At 32.3% G+C, this 19531-nt stretch overlaps 1 protein-coding gene across 2 annotated transcripts in view; it reads right to left on the reverse strand.

The window, feature by feature from the left end:
• Nucleotides 1–1498: 1498 nt before the first annotated feature.
• The window catches only part of LOC136980165 (ankyrin repeat domain-containing protein 29-like), a 34874-nt gene continuing 16841 nt past the window's right edge, over nt 1499–19531 (reverse strand). For both annotated transcript variants that reach the window (XM_067276212.1, XM_067276211.1), the window contains 7 exons: nt 14295–14393; nt 14123–14221; nt 11123–11221; nt 7167–7265; nt 6975–7070; nt 5701–5799; nt 1499–1667 (listed from right to left, as the gene is read on the reverse strand). In XM_067276212.1, coding sequence (XP_067132313.1) covers nt 1554–1667; nt 5701–5799; nt 6975–7070; nt 7167–7265; nt 11123–11221; nt 14123–14221; nt 14295–14393 — 705 coding nt within the window. In that variant the 3' untranslated portion in view covers nt 1499–1553. The remainder of the gene's footprint in view (nt 1668–5700; nt 5800–6974; nt 7071–7166; nt 7266–11122; nt 11222–14122; nt 14222–14294; nt 14394–19531) is intronic.

A 19531-nucleotide genomic window follows, 5' to 3' on the forward strand; every position in this document is an offset into this window, starting at 1 on the left:
ATTATAAAAAATGTAATTTAGTAAGGACTTTTTTAAAAAAGAATAATTTAACTTTACAAGTGGATAAGGCTGATCAAGTTTGTTTTTATTTGCATTTTGTTACTGTTTGTATTTTTTTATATTGTATTTGTATTATTTACAGGTATGCCTCGAGTTATGTCATTCTCGATTATACGTCGTTTGTCAAAAAAGTACATGGAAAAATAAATATCAAGTTTAAGTAATTTTATTCGACTTTACATCCATCCGCCACAGATATTGAAGTCATAAAATGACTAGAAAAGCGTTAAAAGCACATAAAATCATATTAAAATATGTACATTTACAGTAAATGTTAATATAATCGTCATAAATCCTAGAGAACGAAACACGAAAACATCTGTGTTTCTGTGTCGTCGTCTTATTTAGCGGTCTTTGAGTGCTCATTATTGGTGTTTTCCACCGTAGTTTCGACTTACGTCGTAACTACACAAGTAAATTCGACTTACGTCGTTTTTCGATTTACGTCGCCTCTCCTGGAACGAATTACCGATGTAAGGCGAGGTATACCTGTATAATTTGTAAAACTAAAATGCATTGTTTAATAAAAATAAATAAATTTTTCCTGAGTTTTTCCTTGGTGTTTTTTTGTCTCTGATTAAAGTGGATAAAAGGGGTAAAATGAAATGAATATTTTTAGTTTTTAATTTTTAATCTTGGTTTTAAGCTTTAAGCCATAAACCAGCTGAAATTTTTTTGAAGTACAACACTTTTATTACAACAGATTTGATTATGCTAGCTTTTCAATTAAATATCGATAGTTTATTCTAAAAGTTTTGATTTCAAAATTTCAATTAATAACCGTTAGGTTTTTAACGAGACATTCTATGGAAAAAATTATCACAAACTGTATAAATTATTACATTAATACAAATCAAATCACGAACGAAATGATAGTGTCAATCACAACCATATATTTAATAGAAGAAAATGCAATTTTAAGAGATTAATATGAAATGTAGACTAAAACCAAGTTTGTCATTGCCATAAATGACATACAATTATCATTTCTGGTAATGGTAGCTATCTAACTATTGACCTAATGAGAAAATCCTATATTTTTCAGAAAACAATTTTACATAATAAAACTTTTCTGATAAATATTTAAATTATTACACATTACACATAATTTTTACAGTGATGATTGTATAAAAATAAATATAAGTAATGGATAATATTAATTGTGTGTTCATAAAATAAAATAAAAATTATAATTGTTTCCCCATTAGATTTAGAAATAAAGTAAAATGTTTTGTTGACTTAATGAGGATACAAGTTATAATTTTTATTTTATTTTAAAAATCAATATCATTGAAAAAAATAATATATAAAAAAAAATAAGACAGATAAATTTATAATAATTTAAATATGGAATTTTTTCAATCGATAGAAGATTTTGATAGTAAAGTAACAAAACAATTATGTAAATTCCTGACACATTTAAATTAAAATATACATGTAGAAAAATTAAAGAAAATTTATTACACTTTACAAATACAGTGATTTTGGTATTATCACGAGGCACGTATATGATCCGGAATTTTTCTAGATGATATAATTTTTTGTAGAAACTCCATTACTACAACATTTCCTGCCTCTTGAGCTAATTCTAAAGGTGTAAGTCCATCCTATAATTGTAATAATCTTAAAATTAGATATTTTTACTAACTTATTCTAATTTTCTACAATACAGAAAGCTCTTATGCTTTTTTTTATGTATTAGATTAATTTTAAGAAGTGCAGAACAGTAATAATGGGCTATTCAAATGATTGTAGGGTTTCTGTGACATATTGTGGAACAGTGCAATAAACATATGATAAGTTTAGCCCCATGATTGGATACAATCTCTCAAAGTTTCATTTCATATCACATGTGATCCAGTACATTACACATATTATACCATCAAGTGGCAGCTTTTGCAAAATGGCAGAAAATGGGAGAGAGAAGGCATTTTGTAGGTTGATTTTCATCAACGTGAGTCCATTACAGTTGCCCAGCACTGAATTTTGGAAGAATCCCACCTTCAAACAATTCCATTTACAGGTTGTATGCCTGATTTCAGTAGAATAATTGCCTGTGGAAAGGAAGAAGCAATGACCATCCCCCATGTCAAAAATGAAAGTGGAACAGATAAAAAAGATCTTCACATGAAGCCCTAGAAAAAGAAGTGTGAAATCCAGCAGAAATCTACATATATCACAACTGATAGTGTGGCATGTTACAGAAACTACTGAGAATGAAGGCTTAGTACCCTAAGCTGCTGCAAGCTTTAAGACCTGATGATCACTGCCAAAGAGAGAATTTTTGCATTGAACTGTAAGCTTTGATAAATGAAAATGTCTTTTTTGACAGATTGATCTTTCTGATGAAACAATCTTTCATTTCTCAGGTGAAGTAAATAGGCACAATGTTCAAATTTGGGGGGCAAAAAATCCCTGTGATTACATTGAACATGACCATGACTCCCCAAAGTGAATGTCTTTTGTGCAGTTTCCAAAATAAAGATGTACTGCTCCTTCTTCACCAGAAACACTGTAAGAGGAATGACATATCTGGACATGACTGCTAAATGGCTACTACCCCAATTGTATGAGGACAGTAACAATTTCATACTGCAATAGGATGGAGTCCCACTTCATTTTCACTGTCATGTCAAGAACTTTTTAAACCAGTATTTGCTGCAGCAATGAATTGGACATGGGACACAAGATAATCATAAGTTCCCGCCCTTGCTACCTCAGTCTCCTGACCTGACTACAGATGATTATTTCCTTTGGGGTTACATGAAGTGTCAAGTTTTTGTCCCTTCTCCATGAGTATCTTGGAACTGCAGAAGCAGATCACAATTGGAATTGGAAGTATCATGGTAGACATGCTTGACCATATGTGGGATGAAGTGGATTATTGTTTAGCTGTCTTTAGAGAGAAAAGGCATTTACATTGATCATTTGTAATAGACTTAAACAACTTTGAATTTCTTTAACAAATAAAAAGTAAATAAAAGTATGTATTCCTATCTCAAGTGTGTTATGTGTGGTAGTTTATTAAAACCCCAACAATCATTTTGAATAGCCCTGTATTATCCATTACATATTATTAAATGTTTACACATCTTTATCAGAATATTCAAAAGTATAATGTTGTATTCTAAAATGCTTTCCAAATTCAGTTAAACATTGAAACCTTTGTTAAAATAAATGATATTTTCTACAAAATTTTGGTCTGTTTGTAACGTTATACAAAACAATTTATACTATCAGGCACATTGATACAATAATTCCATTTGCATAAGGTAAGTGAAGGTAATTATATCGACTTAAGTTTTCTCAATTTTTGTACTTTTGTGAGGGTGAGGGAAAAAATTGAATATAGGTACTATCAAGAGGTATGTTTTATTAACAATAAAAAAAAATATTTGAACATTTTATCCTTCTTTCCAACCCCACAGCACTTATTTTTCAAAAAATCAGCAATATGGCACATTTACCAAGCACTATAATTAAATAAATCACTCAAATTTTTAGTTTGAATTAATTTTTGAGACGTACCAAACAAGATCACTTAAAATTTTTAAAATAAAACATACTAAAGAGTTTTTCCAAATTTATGATGGTACAAAACAGAAAAATACTTAATTTTCTGCCATCAATCCTATGCAATCAACCAATGTTGAACCAACATTAAAATAAATTACAAAACAAATACATTTGTACAAGTGGAATAATTGCCAGCATTTCATACTTCACAAATAACCTATTTTTCTGTTCTATTGGAATATTTATTGAAAAAAACTGATATTATATTCTTAAAGTACATTTACTTCAAAATGACTACATACAAAAATTTTTACCTTTAAAAGAATTCTATACAACATGCAATTAAGCAGACCTACAAATTACAGTAGAAGAACTTTTAATGAAACAAAATGACAATGACTATAAAACTAAACACTTTAAGGTAGATAGTTCATTCTTATGGATAATAACTCAGTAGCTATGCCTTAAAGTACAGCATATGCAATCTGTCAACAATTTCATATACTAATTGAGATAAACTTAAATAGCACCAAGTAGCATGGCACAATTACCTGCACCAACCTTATTTTAAAAAGTAAAAATAGTATTCAAAACCATATTTGATGTTTTTTGGAATGTTGTCATAACATATAATTCCATTGAACACAGTTTGCATATTCATTGGAATTATATTACTCAAACAATCTAATAAATCCATGTGAATGACTAAAAGCAACTACATCAAACCTCAAGTTTCAAACTAAATTCATAAAAGTTGTTCAAAAACCGATTTGTTCTCAAACCAAAATATTTTCTCATAAGAAACAATATAAAATGGATAATTCTGTTCCTGACTCCCCCCCAAAAAAGCCCCCCCTTTTTAAAACCTTTTTAGCCATTTTTCATGCATAAAAATGCCTACAAATGCAATATAATATTATATATAATATATTATCATCTATATCTACAACCATTTCATATATAAATTATATTAGAAGCAATATGTTCCTTCACCACCAACCAAAACCCAAACCAAAACCATCACTTTACAAAGAAGTGCTATAAATAGAGACTCAACTCTATCTGGAAGAAATATGACCAAATCAATCAAGACCAACAACAAATACTTTATCCACACTTTCCAAAATATTGCTTCTATTGCCTTGATTTAAATTTAAATTTTAATTAATTAATTAATTTTGATTTTATTTTAAACTAAAATTAAAGTTTCAGTGTAAAAACTAATGTTTTAATTATTATTTTACTATTTTTAGATTTAATTAACTTGCTACCTAGTATTAATAAATACTAAATTAAATATTAGTATTATAATATATAATAATAAATTTTTGTTATTTAATTTGAGTTAAACACCTTTAAACGCAGATTCATGGATGTCATTTATATGATGTGAATGTCAATTAACAAAGTTTTTATTAATTAATTTGTTTTAAATTCAACTGCAATGCGTATCAAAAAACATTAGTAGTATCTTACCCACGTGCACATTGAAATTTAATTTGAATATCATCATTGATGGTTTGTGTTGTGACATCTAATGACAAGGCAATCTCAGCATTACTATATGGGCTGTTCATAAATTACATATGCATTTTTATTGAAATTTTTACTCCCCCTATTCCCATTGTCCCAGTTTGTCCAAGTTTCCATAACCCCTCCCGTTTCTGGATGTTGAACAAAACTCAATCGCCTTATCACTTTATGAATAATTAAATGCATAAACTATATAAAAGTTTATGAAATAAATGACATCCATTAAAGTTCAACATCTCTCCTCCCCTTTGTCTGACTTGTCATAAACCCCTTCCTCCCTTCCAGTGTGGACATCACTTACATACAACCCCTAACAATCTGGTAGTCCCATCGTTGATTGATCAGGCTGTCAACTTTCTTTAACACAAGAAAATATATGGAGTTGACTGTGTGTGTCTCTAATCTGTCACCAGCTCTTGCTGAGTAGCTTGTTCAGCAACCGCACTATCATAAGACAATCAGAGCTAATATGATGTTCAAAACTTTGTTCGTAAACCAAACTGTTCAAAAAGCAAGGCATTTGAAACACGAGGTTTGATTGTATTACAAAAAATAATTTACTTTCTGTACATTTATAACTTAAGATCTTACTTGATTTTTTAATTCTGGATCAGCTCCTGCTGCTATTAAAATTTTCACAATAGGCAAATGATCAAAAAGAGCAGCTGTATGAAGAGCACTTTCTCCATTCTGAAATATTTATGTCGAATTATTATTATTTTTTATTAAATTACTATGTCAAAATAGACAAGTACAATTATACTAAGAAAAACTAAAGTAATCCATACAGATTAGTCAAAATAACTTTTTTCTTTTAGAGATATGATACATTTGTCACTAAATACAGTAGACCTGTGGTAATCCAACAAACGTTTTGCAAGGCGGTGTTGGATGATCGAATTTGTCGGACTATAGAGTACTGCCACCGATCACTTGTAGTCCGAAACTTTTTGAAAAGAAGTACCTTGTAATCCGACAAATTACATACTTATAAAAATGGTAAGATCAAATCTATATGTACTACATAATATATGATATGGGACTTAGTGAATTAAACAACACAATAGATAGCATAGGGTTTATTATAAAATTAACGTCATTAACGCTAAAGCACTTGCAAAAAAATAATAACTAAACATATTGATGTCAATCAATTACATACAATATATGTAAATATTTCCAAGGTACAGTACATACTATGTATGATCTTAATTTGAAAATGGATAAACAAATAATTTTATGGTGCATGCAAAATGTTATAGGCATGTCGGATTAGACAGGGGCCGGATTACTGCGGGTCTACTATATCACACAATTAAAGTAATGATTTGCTATATTTAAAATATGCATAATAGTTGTTATGACATGATACTAATTTCCTATGTAACAGAAAAAAATTGATAAAAGTTATAGTCATATATAAATTTATATTTCTCTAAACTTCAGTTTGCACATAAAATTATTTACTTTTTTATTTCATTGAACTATTTTATTCTTATAGTATTTGTTCACAATATTCATAAAACTAAAAATTCTATTTTATGTCTTTTATTTAAACATAAGTTGGTCTAGATTTTTTTAATTCTCCGATGTAGTATAACATCAAATTATATTGATATTTTTTAAAATTTTGAATGATATTTAAATAAAACTAAATGTAATATTTATAAATATATTATAACCTAAGTATAAATGCAGCAGTTTGCAAGCCAAAGTGAATTTTTGTCAAATTTAGCATTTGAAGTTAGAGTCATTCGAAGTACGAGGTAGATACCACTATATATGTTTTTAGTGAATTTGATTTTTAAAAATATAAAAGCATATTAGCATTTTCATATTACTCTAGTATAATTACATATACATACTTTTAAAAGTCCAAGAAAAGCTCCTCTTTTTATAAGAAGCTCAACAATTTCAGAATATCCTTTATGAGCTGCCTTAAATAAAGGAGTTGCACCATCCTAATTAAATTAAAAATATCAACTTAATTTAAATCTCTGAACAACAAAACATGAAAGAAATATATATTAATTAAAACTAGGGAAAAAGTTATTTACTAATCTAGTAGCATCTACTTCAGCATCTTTTTCTAATAATTCTCGTACGACAGCTGTATGACCCATTTGACAAGCGATCCATAGTGGTGTTGCTCCATCCTAAAATTAAAAAATTTCTATATAAGATAAAGTAAATATTAAATTTTGTAATTATGATGAATTATAAATATGCCAAAAATGAGCTATCTATTACATGTATTACAATTATATAATTAATTGAACAATTCTACTATTACAAAATTCAAAACAATTTCACAAAAATATAAGCAGAAACTACATTAAAAGTTTTTCAATTTTTTTGAACTAGATTCATTAAATATTCCAGGTCTACTTTGTCATGGTTTATACTTTTTTATCTTGTAAAGAAAACACTAACTGGAATCTATATTGTTTGTCTTCGGAACAAAAATATGTTTTTGTATTTTATGAAAGAAAAGTCTCAATTTAAGAACATAAACATTCTTAAACATAAAACGTACAACTAACACCTTATCCTTGCCAAGAAAATATTTATTTCAAAAAAGTGTTTTGCTGAGTACTTTCTGATATCCTCTCTCTCTTAATAATCATACAATCACTTATTATTGATTTGCAGGAATCTCTCAATATATATGAATTATTGTTGCAGATACTTTTCAAAGTTCAAATATAAACATTTATTTTTCCAATTATTTAAAAATGAAATATTTTTTTTTCAATATTTGCATATCATCATGAACCATTCTATAAAATATATTAAAATTTAATTTATTTCATTTGACCATAAAATATAAATAACAGAATCCAAATAAATTTAAATAATTTGTAAATTCTTATTAATACAAGGGCAAGGTGAAAAGTTCTCGGCCTAACCCATAGAAGGCACTATTACAAATGAAAGAACTGTTTTGTTATGTTGCCAGACTTGTTATAAAAGTAAATACCAAATGTGAATTTGATCAGACAAATAGTTTGTTTTATACGGCTGTTTAAAGTAAGCATTGTGTGTGTTTTTGACAAAATGAATAAACTTGAATACTGTTCCGTCATAAAATTCTTCGTTTTGGATCGTGTATCACCAACAGAAATTCATCCAAAGTTGGTAAAAGTGTATAAAGAGTCTGCACCTTCGTTATCAACAGCAAAAAAATGGGCAGCGGAGTTTAAACATGGTCATACATTGATTAAAGATGATCCACATGAAGGACTGCCAAAAACTGCAACTACCGAAGAAAATATCAAGAAGATACACAATATGGTTCTAGATGATCGACGATTAAAGGTGTATGAGATAGCTAAGGCTGTAGGCATCTCAGAAAAAAGGGGATGGCACATTTTACATGAAAGAACTCAGTATGAGAAAGCTTTGTGCAAGATGAGTGCTGCATTTGTTAAATGCTGATCACAAACAAATGAGGAATTGACTTTCTCAGCAATGTTTGCACCATTTTAAGAAGGATCCAACTGATTTTCTGCACAGATTTGTTATGATGGATAAAACATGGGTTCACCACTCTACCCCTGAGTCAAAACAGCAGGTTAAGCAGTGGGTAGAAGCCAGTGGCTCTGCACCGAAGAAAGCAAAGACAATTGCATCGGCTGGAAAAGTTATGGCTAGTGTTTTTTGGGACTCCAAAGGGATTCTTTTAATTGACTACCTGTCAAAGGTCAAACAATTAATGGGGTTAGATGACCAGCTAGATGAAAAAATTAGAGAGAAAAGGCCTGGTTTGCAAAAGAAAAAAAATCTTTCACCAAGACAATGCACCTGCTCACAAAGGTGCTTTGGCAAGGGAAAATTGAGGGATTTGACATGAACTGTTGGAACATCCTCCCTATTCACCAGATTTGGCTCACTCTGACTTTCATATATTCCCAAATCTTAAGAAATTTTTGGCGAGAAAACATTTTAGGTCAAGTGAAAAGGTGATAGCGGCGGTAAATGGATATTTTGAAGACCTTCCAGAATCGCACTTCAGGGATGGAATCCTGTTATTGGAGAAACGTTGGACAAAGTGTATTGAACTAAAGGGAGACTACATTGAGAAATAAATTCATTTTTAAAATAAAAAACTCATTTTTTCACTACTAGGCCGAGAACTTTTCACCTTGCCCACGTATATTTAAAACGAAAATTGTCTTTAAATAATGTATACTGTGTAATTATAAATGTATTTTTAAGTCATTATCAGGTAAAATTATCATTAATACCTTACAACACAATAATCCCAATATTAATACTGACCAATTTTATTTTCACTTAAAATAAATAATTCACAGCACTTGAATATTTATTTCATTGCAAATTAATCTTTGTTTTTGTTTTCTGTCTGTAAGCACTTATTAGTTTAAAATCAGTGTCATATCTGTTCACACTGACATACATAATGTTCAGGAAAAGTGCTTAATTCTGGGAACGAAATTAAATTTTGAAAAATAACCTCATTTCCAGAATTAAGCATTTTTTCTCATTTTTTTCAATATGATTCCAAGTTCAAATGTTACTTTTGTTGAATTTATACATAGTTATGTGAATTTCCAGGGCTCTGGTTGATCCCATCATATATTTGTGATGACTATTTATATGCCGTAAGATCATCTATATCTCTGGGAATTGGGACTCCTGACACCACTTAGTTGATTACACAGACTAAGATGCAAGTGAAACTATGATTAAACTTCTGGAATTTAAGGAGGGGACATGGATAAACCGATGAAGTTAGGCAAATGACAGTCATTCAAATAAATTGATTAACTAAATATTTATTTAAGATACGAGAAAAAATATATATACAATTAAAATGGAAAAACAAAATTGAAAGATCATAAAACAGTTAGGATATTATAATCAAAATGTGTTACAAATCTTTACTTATAGAGTTTGAAAAATCAATCCACTAATCTGGTCCTTAAACTTTCTATGAATAGAGAGAGAGAGAGAGAGAGAGTTTTTACAAAATCATATTACCTTTCCTGATATTAATTCTTCATTACATGTGAGAGAATATATGAGATGAGCTGATATATGAAGAGGATATGGAGGATTATGAAAATGAGATATTGGGAGTCTAAACTTGCCTTGCATAAGGTCAAGAACACTGATGCAGAAAGTTAACTTGCCTCTTGGGTGGTCAAGGAATACTGAGTAAAGACTGAGAGCCTCAGGATAAGAAAAACTGGACAAAGACCCTATTTTGCCTCATGAAAGGTCAAGAACACTAAGGAGAGAGCTGGAGATGAATCAGTGAGAACATTGTTTTGGCAGTAGCCCCTCCTTTTAAGCAAAAATCTCCTCCAGTTAAATTAGTCAAAAAGTTCTCCACACTTCCGACAAGTAACAAAAGCCAGGCAGTTTTTGTAATAGGACATGTGAAATCCCATGCTTTACTATCAAATTCAAGGGAAATGATGTTATCTTTTGTTATCTTTTTCAAATAGAAAGAAAGTTCTCTTTTAATCAATTTCTTTACAAAACAAGTAAACTTTAACTACTTATTTAATAAAATTTAACAAAAAAATGTTAAAATAAGTTTATCAGCTCCAGATTCTCACATTTATATTAAAAAGAAAAAGAAATTAATTCAAAACAACTGCTCATAATTGATATGTAATATTCACTAGAAGGTTATTTTATATTTATTTAAGTATTTGTTTTATTGCTAATAAATTATTTTTAAGAACTTGTCTACTTTACTTTTAATGTGCAAATTATGTTTATGATTTTCCTGACTATAAGACAATTGATACTACCTAAATAAAAAAGTTACTGAAGTTTGTAATTGTTTTTTAAAATTTTTTAATGAAATATTAAAAGAAAAACTATTAAAGCAGACCAGAAATTAAGATAAATACAGCAATACTTCAAGAATGTTTTTGCATAAAAATACAGTTAGAAGCAGATTAAACTAGAGAAAAGAAAATTAATTGTAAAATTATCTAAATCTATGAAAATTTTAAATAATAAAAACAAAACTTACTGTTCGTCTCGCATTAACGTCAGCACTCAAACCCAGTAGAAAAGAGACAATTTTAAGATGACCATTTTGAGCAGCAACAAACAGTGGAGTTGCTTTATCCTACAAGAAAATGGATTTTTTTAATTATTTGAAATTAAACTTTTTTAATATTGTAAACTAAATTTGAAAGAAATAATTTCAAACTTTTCAAATATAAAAATTATGTAATCAGAGGATGAAACGAAAGAGCCTGCAAGCAGTGAGAAGTCTAATAATACTGTCAATCAGACTTGACGTTGTGAGCTGGCCATGCTTATTGCCCTGACATAAGCTACAGAAAACACAAATCTTGAACAATAATAAGTATGGACTTGAGGAATAATATTGTAAACTCTAAATAAGTAAATAAAAACTTCATGCACAATCCTTTCTTTATAAAGTCAAAATCTATTTCTTTTCATATTTATGTAAAGAGAACTATAAGATTTATCCAGTTTCTTTAAATGTTTATTGGATTCACTTCTAAGTACTTTGTAGTACTTTGAAGTACAGAAAGATTTCAGTGGCTTTGCTTCTAATGTTCAAATGTCTCAATATCTTTCCTGAGACAACTTTTTGTTCAGAACAACTCTTTTTTTCGTTACACATACTGTAGATTGCTACTTATTAAAAAGTTTGTAAAGGCACAGATGATTCAGGATAGTTTTGTATACCACTGATTTTCAGTAACTTTTCTTCTTTATGCAATTTCTATTATGAAAGTTCTTTATTCTGTAAATTAAATCTTATACCATAAGCTGAAATTTTTGTAAATTATATATAAAAACACATCCTTTCATGCATTTCCAGCACTTCTTTATAGTTCTAACAAACATTTTCAGCTTGATTTACAGGCCTTCTTCAGGTTAGAAGCTGTTCTAATTGGAAGGAATGATGGTGTGTTCCAAAATGGAACAATTCAAAGTTTCTTTGAGGTTATTTAAATTTCTTATGTTGTAACTTGAGATTTATAAATTTAAATAAAATTATTTTTTGAAAATATAAAATAACCAATAATAATAATATAATAAAATAACCTCCATGTGCTTAAGCATATGGAGGTTATTTTATTGATTTAAGCACATTTAGATAAAAACATTTGCCAAGCTTGCAATATGCTGATGCTTTCTCTGTTGTTAATGCAAAGCCCTTGGCTTGCTGCTTTATAGATGTTGATGGTTTCACTTATTCTTAATTTTTGTACATCAAACATATTTAATAATTTTGCATCTTCCCAACATGGGAGCACCTCAGGCTTGCTTGAGTATTGAGCTAAGGCAGTGTCATAATTGCCTTTAAGGATGGCATTTATATTCCTTTATTCTGGCCTCAATCAATCTGTTAGTTGAGTCTATATAGGTTAGGTGTCTGCTGAATCTAGAATCTTCTAGAAGTACGGCATACACTCCAGGGGCTTTTTTCTCATTCATTTGATCTTTTCCATTGGTTAATAACCTGAATATTGTTGTGTTTCTTTTAAATGTTATATGTATCTGTATATCTTTCACTATGCTAGAATAAACTTTGTGTAATTTGAGGTCAAATTCAATTGTTACATATTTGCAGTCAGGTTTTTGTTGTTCTGCTTCTTTATCTGACGTTTTTTAAAGTTCTAACGAAGCCATGTTTTGTTGCTGTTTTTTAATAGATTCAATTTCTTGCCATGTATCCTCTTTTCTAGAACAGTGCATGTAAGCACGTTGAACAAGTGTTCTAAATGCCGCTATTTTAAAACTCTTTGGTTCATTAATTATATTTCCATATGTATTTAAAACATGCTTTTATATTTATTACAAATGGCACAGTATGTCCCAAATGTTGGTAATACCTGCATAAGTTTAAAAAAAAAAAAACAGGCCTACATATATTAATGATTCATAGAATTTTTTCAGGCATTCTACTGGTCCTTGGGCTTAAAAAGGTTGAGAAACACTGATCTTTGTAGTTTGAAATTTGTGAGAGAGAATAATAAAGCATAATCTACATATATAATCGAGACAAGTTGATAATAATAATAATCAGCGCAGAGCCCAAACGGTTAGGAGTTGAAAGTTGAAATTTGGTACACAGGGTACATCACAAGAATGCACACTAAGAACGGATTTTTCGAAATTCCTCCCCACGGGGAGAGGGACAGGAATTAAGGCTTAACACTTCCATCAACAATGGAAGTGTTAAGTAACAATGGAATTGTTAAGAGAAAGCGACGTGCAAGATGCAGATTCAGGTTTTTTTCGTTTTTGCAGGAAATCGAACATATTTTTAGACCCATCTAAAAATTCTCTAATTAGTCTAGAAACAGGGAAACCCGATTTTTGCATTCTGTGAAAACGGGTAAGGTTGACTATAACGTAATAATCTTAATCTTCACTATTGTTAATTTTGCCCGAGCAACGCTGGGCCCACCTGCTAGTAAAGTACATAACTCATTTTTTACAGGTACTTCTTGGCAAGTTTTATGTATTTAGTGATTTTACAGTTTTATTGTGAGTACAACTTATTTTGTATATTGTGTGTGTTTAAAATGAATCAGTCTAAAAAATATATAATATTATGTATTTTGTTTGACAATGAATATGGTATCTGGCATATCATGATGGTACAGATTGATTTATCTGTAATTACAACTCTGTCATTTTTCATCACTGTCATTACTATTATCATATTAAATTAAAAATACCCTCTTTTTAATAAAAAAAAGTGGAACAAAGTAATAAATTATCAGAAATTTACGAGAAAAATAATTATAACTGTATACATAGATATTCTCAAAATATTTCTATTTCTTTAAGTAATCATCGTTAAAAAAGTTTGTTACTAAAAGATTTAAAAGATAAAAATCTTTTATATGATACAGAATTGCTGTACTAAAAGTAATAGTTATCATTATCTTCTTCAATCAACCTTTTATATATATATATTGTAAAATTCAATAATAACTATAAATAATAAATCTTATTGAAATAATTAAATTCAACTTACCGACATCTGTATGTTAATATTTGCTCCATGATTATATAATTCTTGTACAATATCTAATTGATTACACTGACAGGCAACAAGTAAAGGTGTTCCACCATCCTAATTTATTATATAATTTGTTAATGATAAAATCTTAATAAATCTATTGATATAAATTAACATGTAAATACACCATGCTTGGAGTGTCAACTGGTGCTTTGTATTTAAGAAGTAATTGTACAATATCCAAATAACCTCCTTGGGCAGCAAAAAATAATGCTGTTGTTCCAGTCTGCAAATATAACAATAATAATTAAATTTTATCTGTAATGAGATTAGTAATAATATTTTATATTTATCAACAGTACTCATAGTGTGGCTTCAAACTGCATACAGCTGTTAGACATCAGAAGAGCAACCTGCACAAAACATCTACCATTCAAAAATTTTATGTGAAAAGCTTAGATATTCTGTAATACTCTTGCAAAAACATTATGTAAGAATAACTGCAACCCTTAGATCACATCATCTTGGTATTAAAACTCTAAATCTGGCAACAACCAAATCCATACTGTGTAGTACTATCATATCATCATCCTCATCATGACAGCATTGTGTAACGATTTACATTTTGTTTTTAGTTATTGATATTTGATCTGATACATATGTTATTATACAAAATAAAACATATATAATTCTAGAATTTTTTTTATGTTGTATATTTCTATTATTCTTTCTTCTGGCTTTCGATGATGTCAGCTCTTTAAACATGACAACAGCCAAAACTACCATAATCTGTTTCAGACAAATCAACTGAAGGGAAAATTGTTTGACTGCTTTTGTTAAACAAATTCTCCAAATAGCCTAAAAACAAATAGGGTAAAAACAATTTCATCTCAGGTACATAGAAAGAAAAAGTTTTCAGAGATTAAAGAGTTAAATGTAACTCTTCAGAAGACTGATATATACAATGTTTTCACAATAGTAAATGGTTAGATTACCCATTAAATGCACAGGATAATTCTGACTATTCAGGCACACGCCGACTACTTTTATTATGAAAGTCATCATGGAATATAAGTAATAGTATAAAAATTTAAAGTAATTTTCTACAGCCAATTCTGAAAAATTAGCTAATTTTCAATATTATTGAAAAACAGTAATTAAAATTTTGTACAATAAAACAACAACTGGAATATAATGTACTACAAATGCGATTCGATATGGGTGGCGCCGATGGAAGATAGTGTGTGAAAATCGAGCTCCTAAGTCTATCGCGTTTTCGCTGGGATATCTTGTTTTTGTTCTGGTATTTTGTGTTTGTTTGGTAAGAACTATCAGAGAGGATCCTGCTGACACTAATTTTGGCAGGGTGGACCTAGAATTTTCGGAAATACGGGAATGTAAAGTCAACGCAACTTCGAACCGATTTTCCGGAACTCTCCTGATCGTTTTTCCGGAAGTGTGTACGGCGGACGCTCGACCATCAATAAGTGAGTGAATCTCCCAAATTTGGTCACTTTTGGTTCACCCGTTCTTTTACGGTGGTACTTCTTGTGTGCAGCACTCAACGGCCCGCATAGGGCTTTTGCGACTTCAATCGGGAAATTTGGGTACATCGATGGATAGAGGACCCTTTCATCGTCGCAGTGTCAAATTCTCACGCCCCTAGCTTAATTTGAATTTAAATGGCGGCATGTTTAAAATTGAAGAGATATCTCCACTGAACCGTTGAAGTCGTTGCCAACGGTCTCTGGACTGACGTTGAAGCTGACGTCATCGCTCTTGAAAGTACTCTGATTGTAAAACGTTTTGAAACTACTCTAGGACAAGACTGTATGTTATTGACTTATGCTTTGCCATCTGTTTAATTTATTGTAACTAGTTTTTAATTAGTTTTAAGTTTCTATCTTTCTTTTCTCTCTGCATTGTCAGGCACTGTCCTGGGGGTGCAGAGTCGTTGGTACAAGGCTACCTCTGTTCAATACCATCTTCAGCTTTGGGGCTATAGGTACTCAACATACACACTGGGGTTTATACACTTAGTTATCGGTTTATTCACTATAAACGTTTGTTCTCTTGTTGTTCTGGCAACGGTGATATAGTTTTATTGTGTAATGGCAACAAAGCAACTGTCTGCACCCTCGACCATGGAAGAATACAAAGGAGTGGTACTGGAAAAATTCTTGGAGGAGTCTCGTAAGATTGTGGAAGAAACCAAACAATACATTAATGTTAATAAGGAAGGTAAGCTGTCCACAAGGGCAAATAAAGCGCTCATTATAAAGCAGCTCACTAGGGTGATTAACCTAGCAGAAACAACGATACTGGACATCTTGCCCACTCAAAAGTCTGACGAAGACCAGTCTCCAAGGATGTCAATAGAGGATATTGTAAGCACATTTCGGGCATTTGAAAATAGAAACTCAGAATCTCTAAGGGAAATTAAGGAAGAAATTTGGGATGTTAAAAAGACGGTACAAGATCAGATAATCACCAAGGAAATAGAAAAGGAGCTTAGGCAAGACCTTGCAGATACGATGGGAAAGAATAGTGAGAATATCACTGCAGCAGTCTCCAATATAATTCATAAGTTAGGTAACTTAGAAGACAAAGTACTACAGCGAACACCTCCTGCTCCTCTTTACAGCTCCGTTGTTAGAACGGGGGGAAAGACTAGGGAATGCCAAGTAGCTCCAAAACCCAATGCCCCACGCGAAGTTCTGCTGGTCTACAGTAAAAATAAGGATGACTGTAATAGTGACTCAACCCGCAGGATTATGCAGGATAAGATAAGGCCTTCAGATCTAAATATTGGAGTGGAAAGAGTACGTAGGATAGGAGGTGGTGGTGTGGCAGTGGAGTTGAGCGGCAAGGGAGATGCCGCCATCTTAGAAAAATGTATTGAGGCTAATATCCCCGAATTAACAGCACATGCTCCAAAAAGGAGGTGGCCACACGTGGTTTTATTCTCGATACACAAGGATATTGACAGGGAGAGTCTCCCGTACCAAATATATGCCCAAAATCAGATTCTACAGGAAAAGTATACCCAAGAAGAGTTTGAAAGGCAATTAAAAATCAAATTTCACATGGGTAAGAAAGACTCTACCTTCAAAAACTGGACAGCAGAAGTTTCCCCTTCCGTTAGGAAAACACTGATAGACCTGGGAAAAGTGAATCTAAACTGGTCACGCTGCAGGATTGCGGACTTTTGTCCGGTCCTGCAGTGCTTTAGATGCTGCCAGTATGGACACACAACAAAGGAGTGTGCCCAATCCACAACTATTTGCAGCCAATGCAGAGGGGATCACCTGTTCCGGGAATGCCCCAAAAAGAAGGAAGAGCCTATTTGTTGCAACTGCAAAGCTGCAAAAATCAAAGATAGCAACCATAACGCCCGAAATACCAAATGCCCGATCTTCCAACGTATTAAAAATAACCTCCTATCTCGAACTGAATATGGCCTTGAACTTTGAAAGCAAGATTAGGATTCTGCAAAGCAATACCCAGAGGAGCATTTCGGCCACCTCTCTGATTAGAAAACAATTACAAAAATATGACTTGGTGTTGATGCAGGAACCGTATTGTCGGGCTAATGTTCCTGCGTGTTTACCTACTAACTGCCCAATCCTGCAGGGCACTAACCAGTACCCGTGGGCGGTCACTTTGGTGCCCAACACTAATCTTCCAATCATGCATCATACTAAACTCAGTGATGAATATGTCATCGTCACAGAACTCTCAGTCAATGATGAAAGGATCGTCATCCTGAACGTGTATTTCCCAGGGGAAACAGATGACGCTGGCTTTTTGGAGAAACTCCAACACATAATAGACTTGTTTCATGACGCCTACATCGTGCTGGCAGGCGACTTTAACGCCCATTCCCCTGCTTGGGGAGGGGATCGCTTAGATAGCAGAGGAAGAACACTTGAGGAATTCTTTCACCAAAATGACCTCCTCGTTTTAAATAACCCGCTCTCTCCCCCTACTTTCTGCTCCAGCAGGGGAGACTCTTGGATTGACCTGGCAATCTGCAGCTCGGGGTTATATACTAGAGCCACAAATTGGAGAGTGCTGGAGGAGGATTCACTTAGTGATCACGCTTACGTCTCGTTTGACTTAGAAGGAAACAGGAACAATGATGTTTGGAAATCTAAAAACAGATATATAGTCGCAAAGGCTGACTGGACACAGATGAAAACCTACTTGGAAGAGAACTTAATACAAGATTACGACGACAATCAGTGCTCAGCAACTAAACAAATTGACCACAACATTGAAATAATTACAACGGCCTGCGAAAAATACATTCCAAAAGGGTCGATTAGTAAAAGAAGTGTCCCCTGGTGGACTAGGGAAATCGGTGAATTGCGCCGAAAGACTAGACAACTAAGGAACATCTTCCAGAAAAGTAATAATAATACCAGGGCACAGCACAAGGAGGCCTACCTCGCCTGTCAGCGTATCTACAAGAAGACCATTAAGGCTGAAAAACTTCGCAGCTGGCGGGACTTCTGCACAAGAACCTCGAGCAATCCATGGGGCTACCTTACCAAAATGTGCTCCAACAAACTGCGGAGAACAAAGATCCTGACGGATCTGCAAGAAGGTAGACAGCTCCCATCACTGTTACAAGCAATGACTTTGCAACTCCACTCTTACTGTCCGGATGATGACCCCTTGACTGACACTGATTGGCAGCGGCATCTCCGTTCTGACTTAAATAAATTAAATGATACTGAAGATACACCATTGTTTACTGTAGAGGAAATTCACTGGGCAATTACCACTCTCGGACGGCGCAAAGCGCCGGGTATTGATGATATAACCTCTGAAATCGTAATCGAATTGTGGAACACCATCCCACACCATCTAAAAAATCTTTATAATACCTGCCTCAAACATGGCACATTTCCGAGAGCATGGAAGAGGGCACGGGTAATTCCAGTCCCGAAGCCTGGATCATTAACCGACACTAGACCAATCTCACTACTGCCGATTATGGGGAAAATCCTCGAAAAATTAATCACCAAGCGCCTTAACTGGCACATAGAATATCACAAAAAGTTAAACGACTCGCAATACGGATTTAGACCGCAAAAATCGGCAGAAGATGCCATAGAAAATGCCATTAACAAAATTCAGCATCTTTTACAAGACAGCAAGTATGTCCTAGGGGTCAGCCTGGACATATCAAAAGCTTTTGATAGTGCCTGGTGGCCCCTAGTGACACACCAGCTTCGCCAAATTGACTGTCCGAAGAACCTGCTGAGTCTCATCATTAACTACTTTAAGGAAAGAGAGGCCATATACCAGTGTGGGCCACAAGCTGTTTCAAAGAGCATAACCAAAGGGTGCCCACAGGGGTCAGTGTGCGGGCCACTCCTGTGGAATGTTATGTTCAATGCATTCTTGGAAAATAAC

The sequence above is a fragment of the Centruroides vittatus genome, unplaced genomic scaffold, assembly GCF_030686945.1.
Source record: "Centruroides vittatus isolate TY-2023 unplaced genomic scaffold, ASM3068694v2 contig_680, whole genome shotgun sequence".
Taxonomy (NCBI): domain Eukaryota; kingdom Metazoa; phylum Arthropoda; class Arachnida; order Scorpiones; family Buthidae; genus Centruroides; species Centruroides vittatus.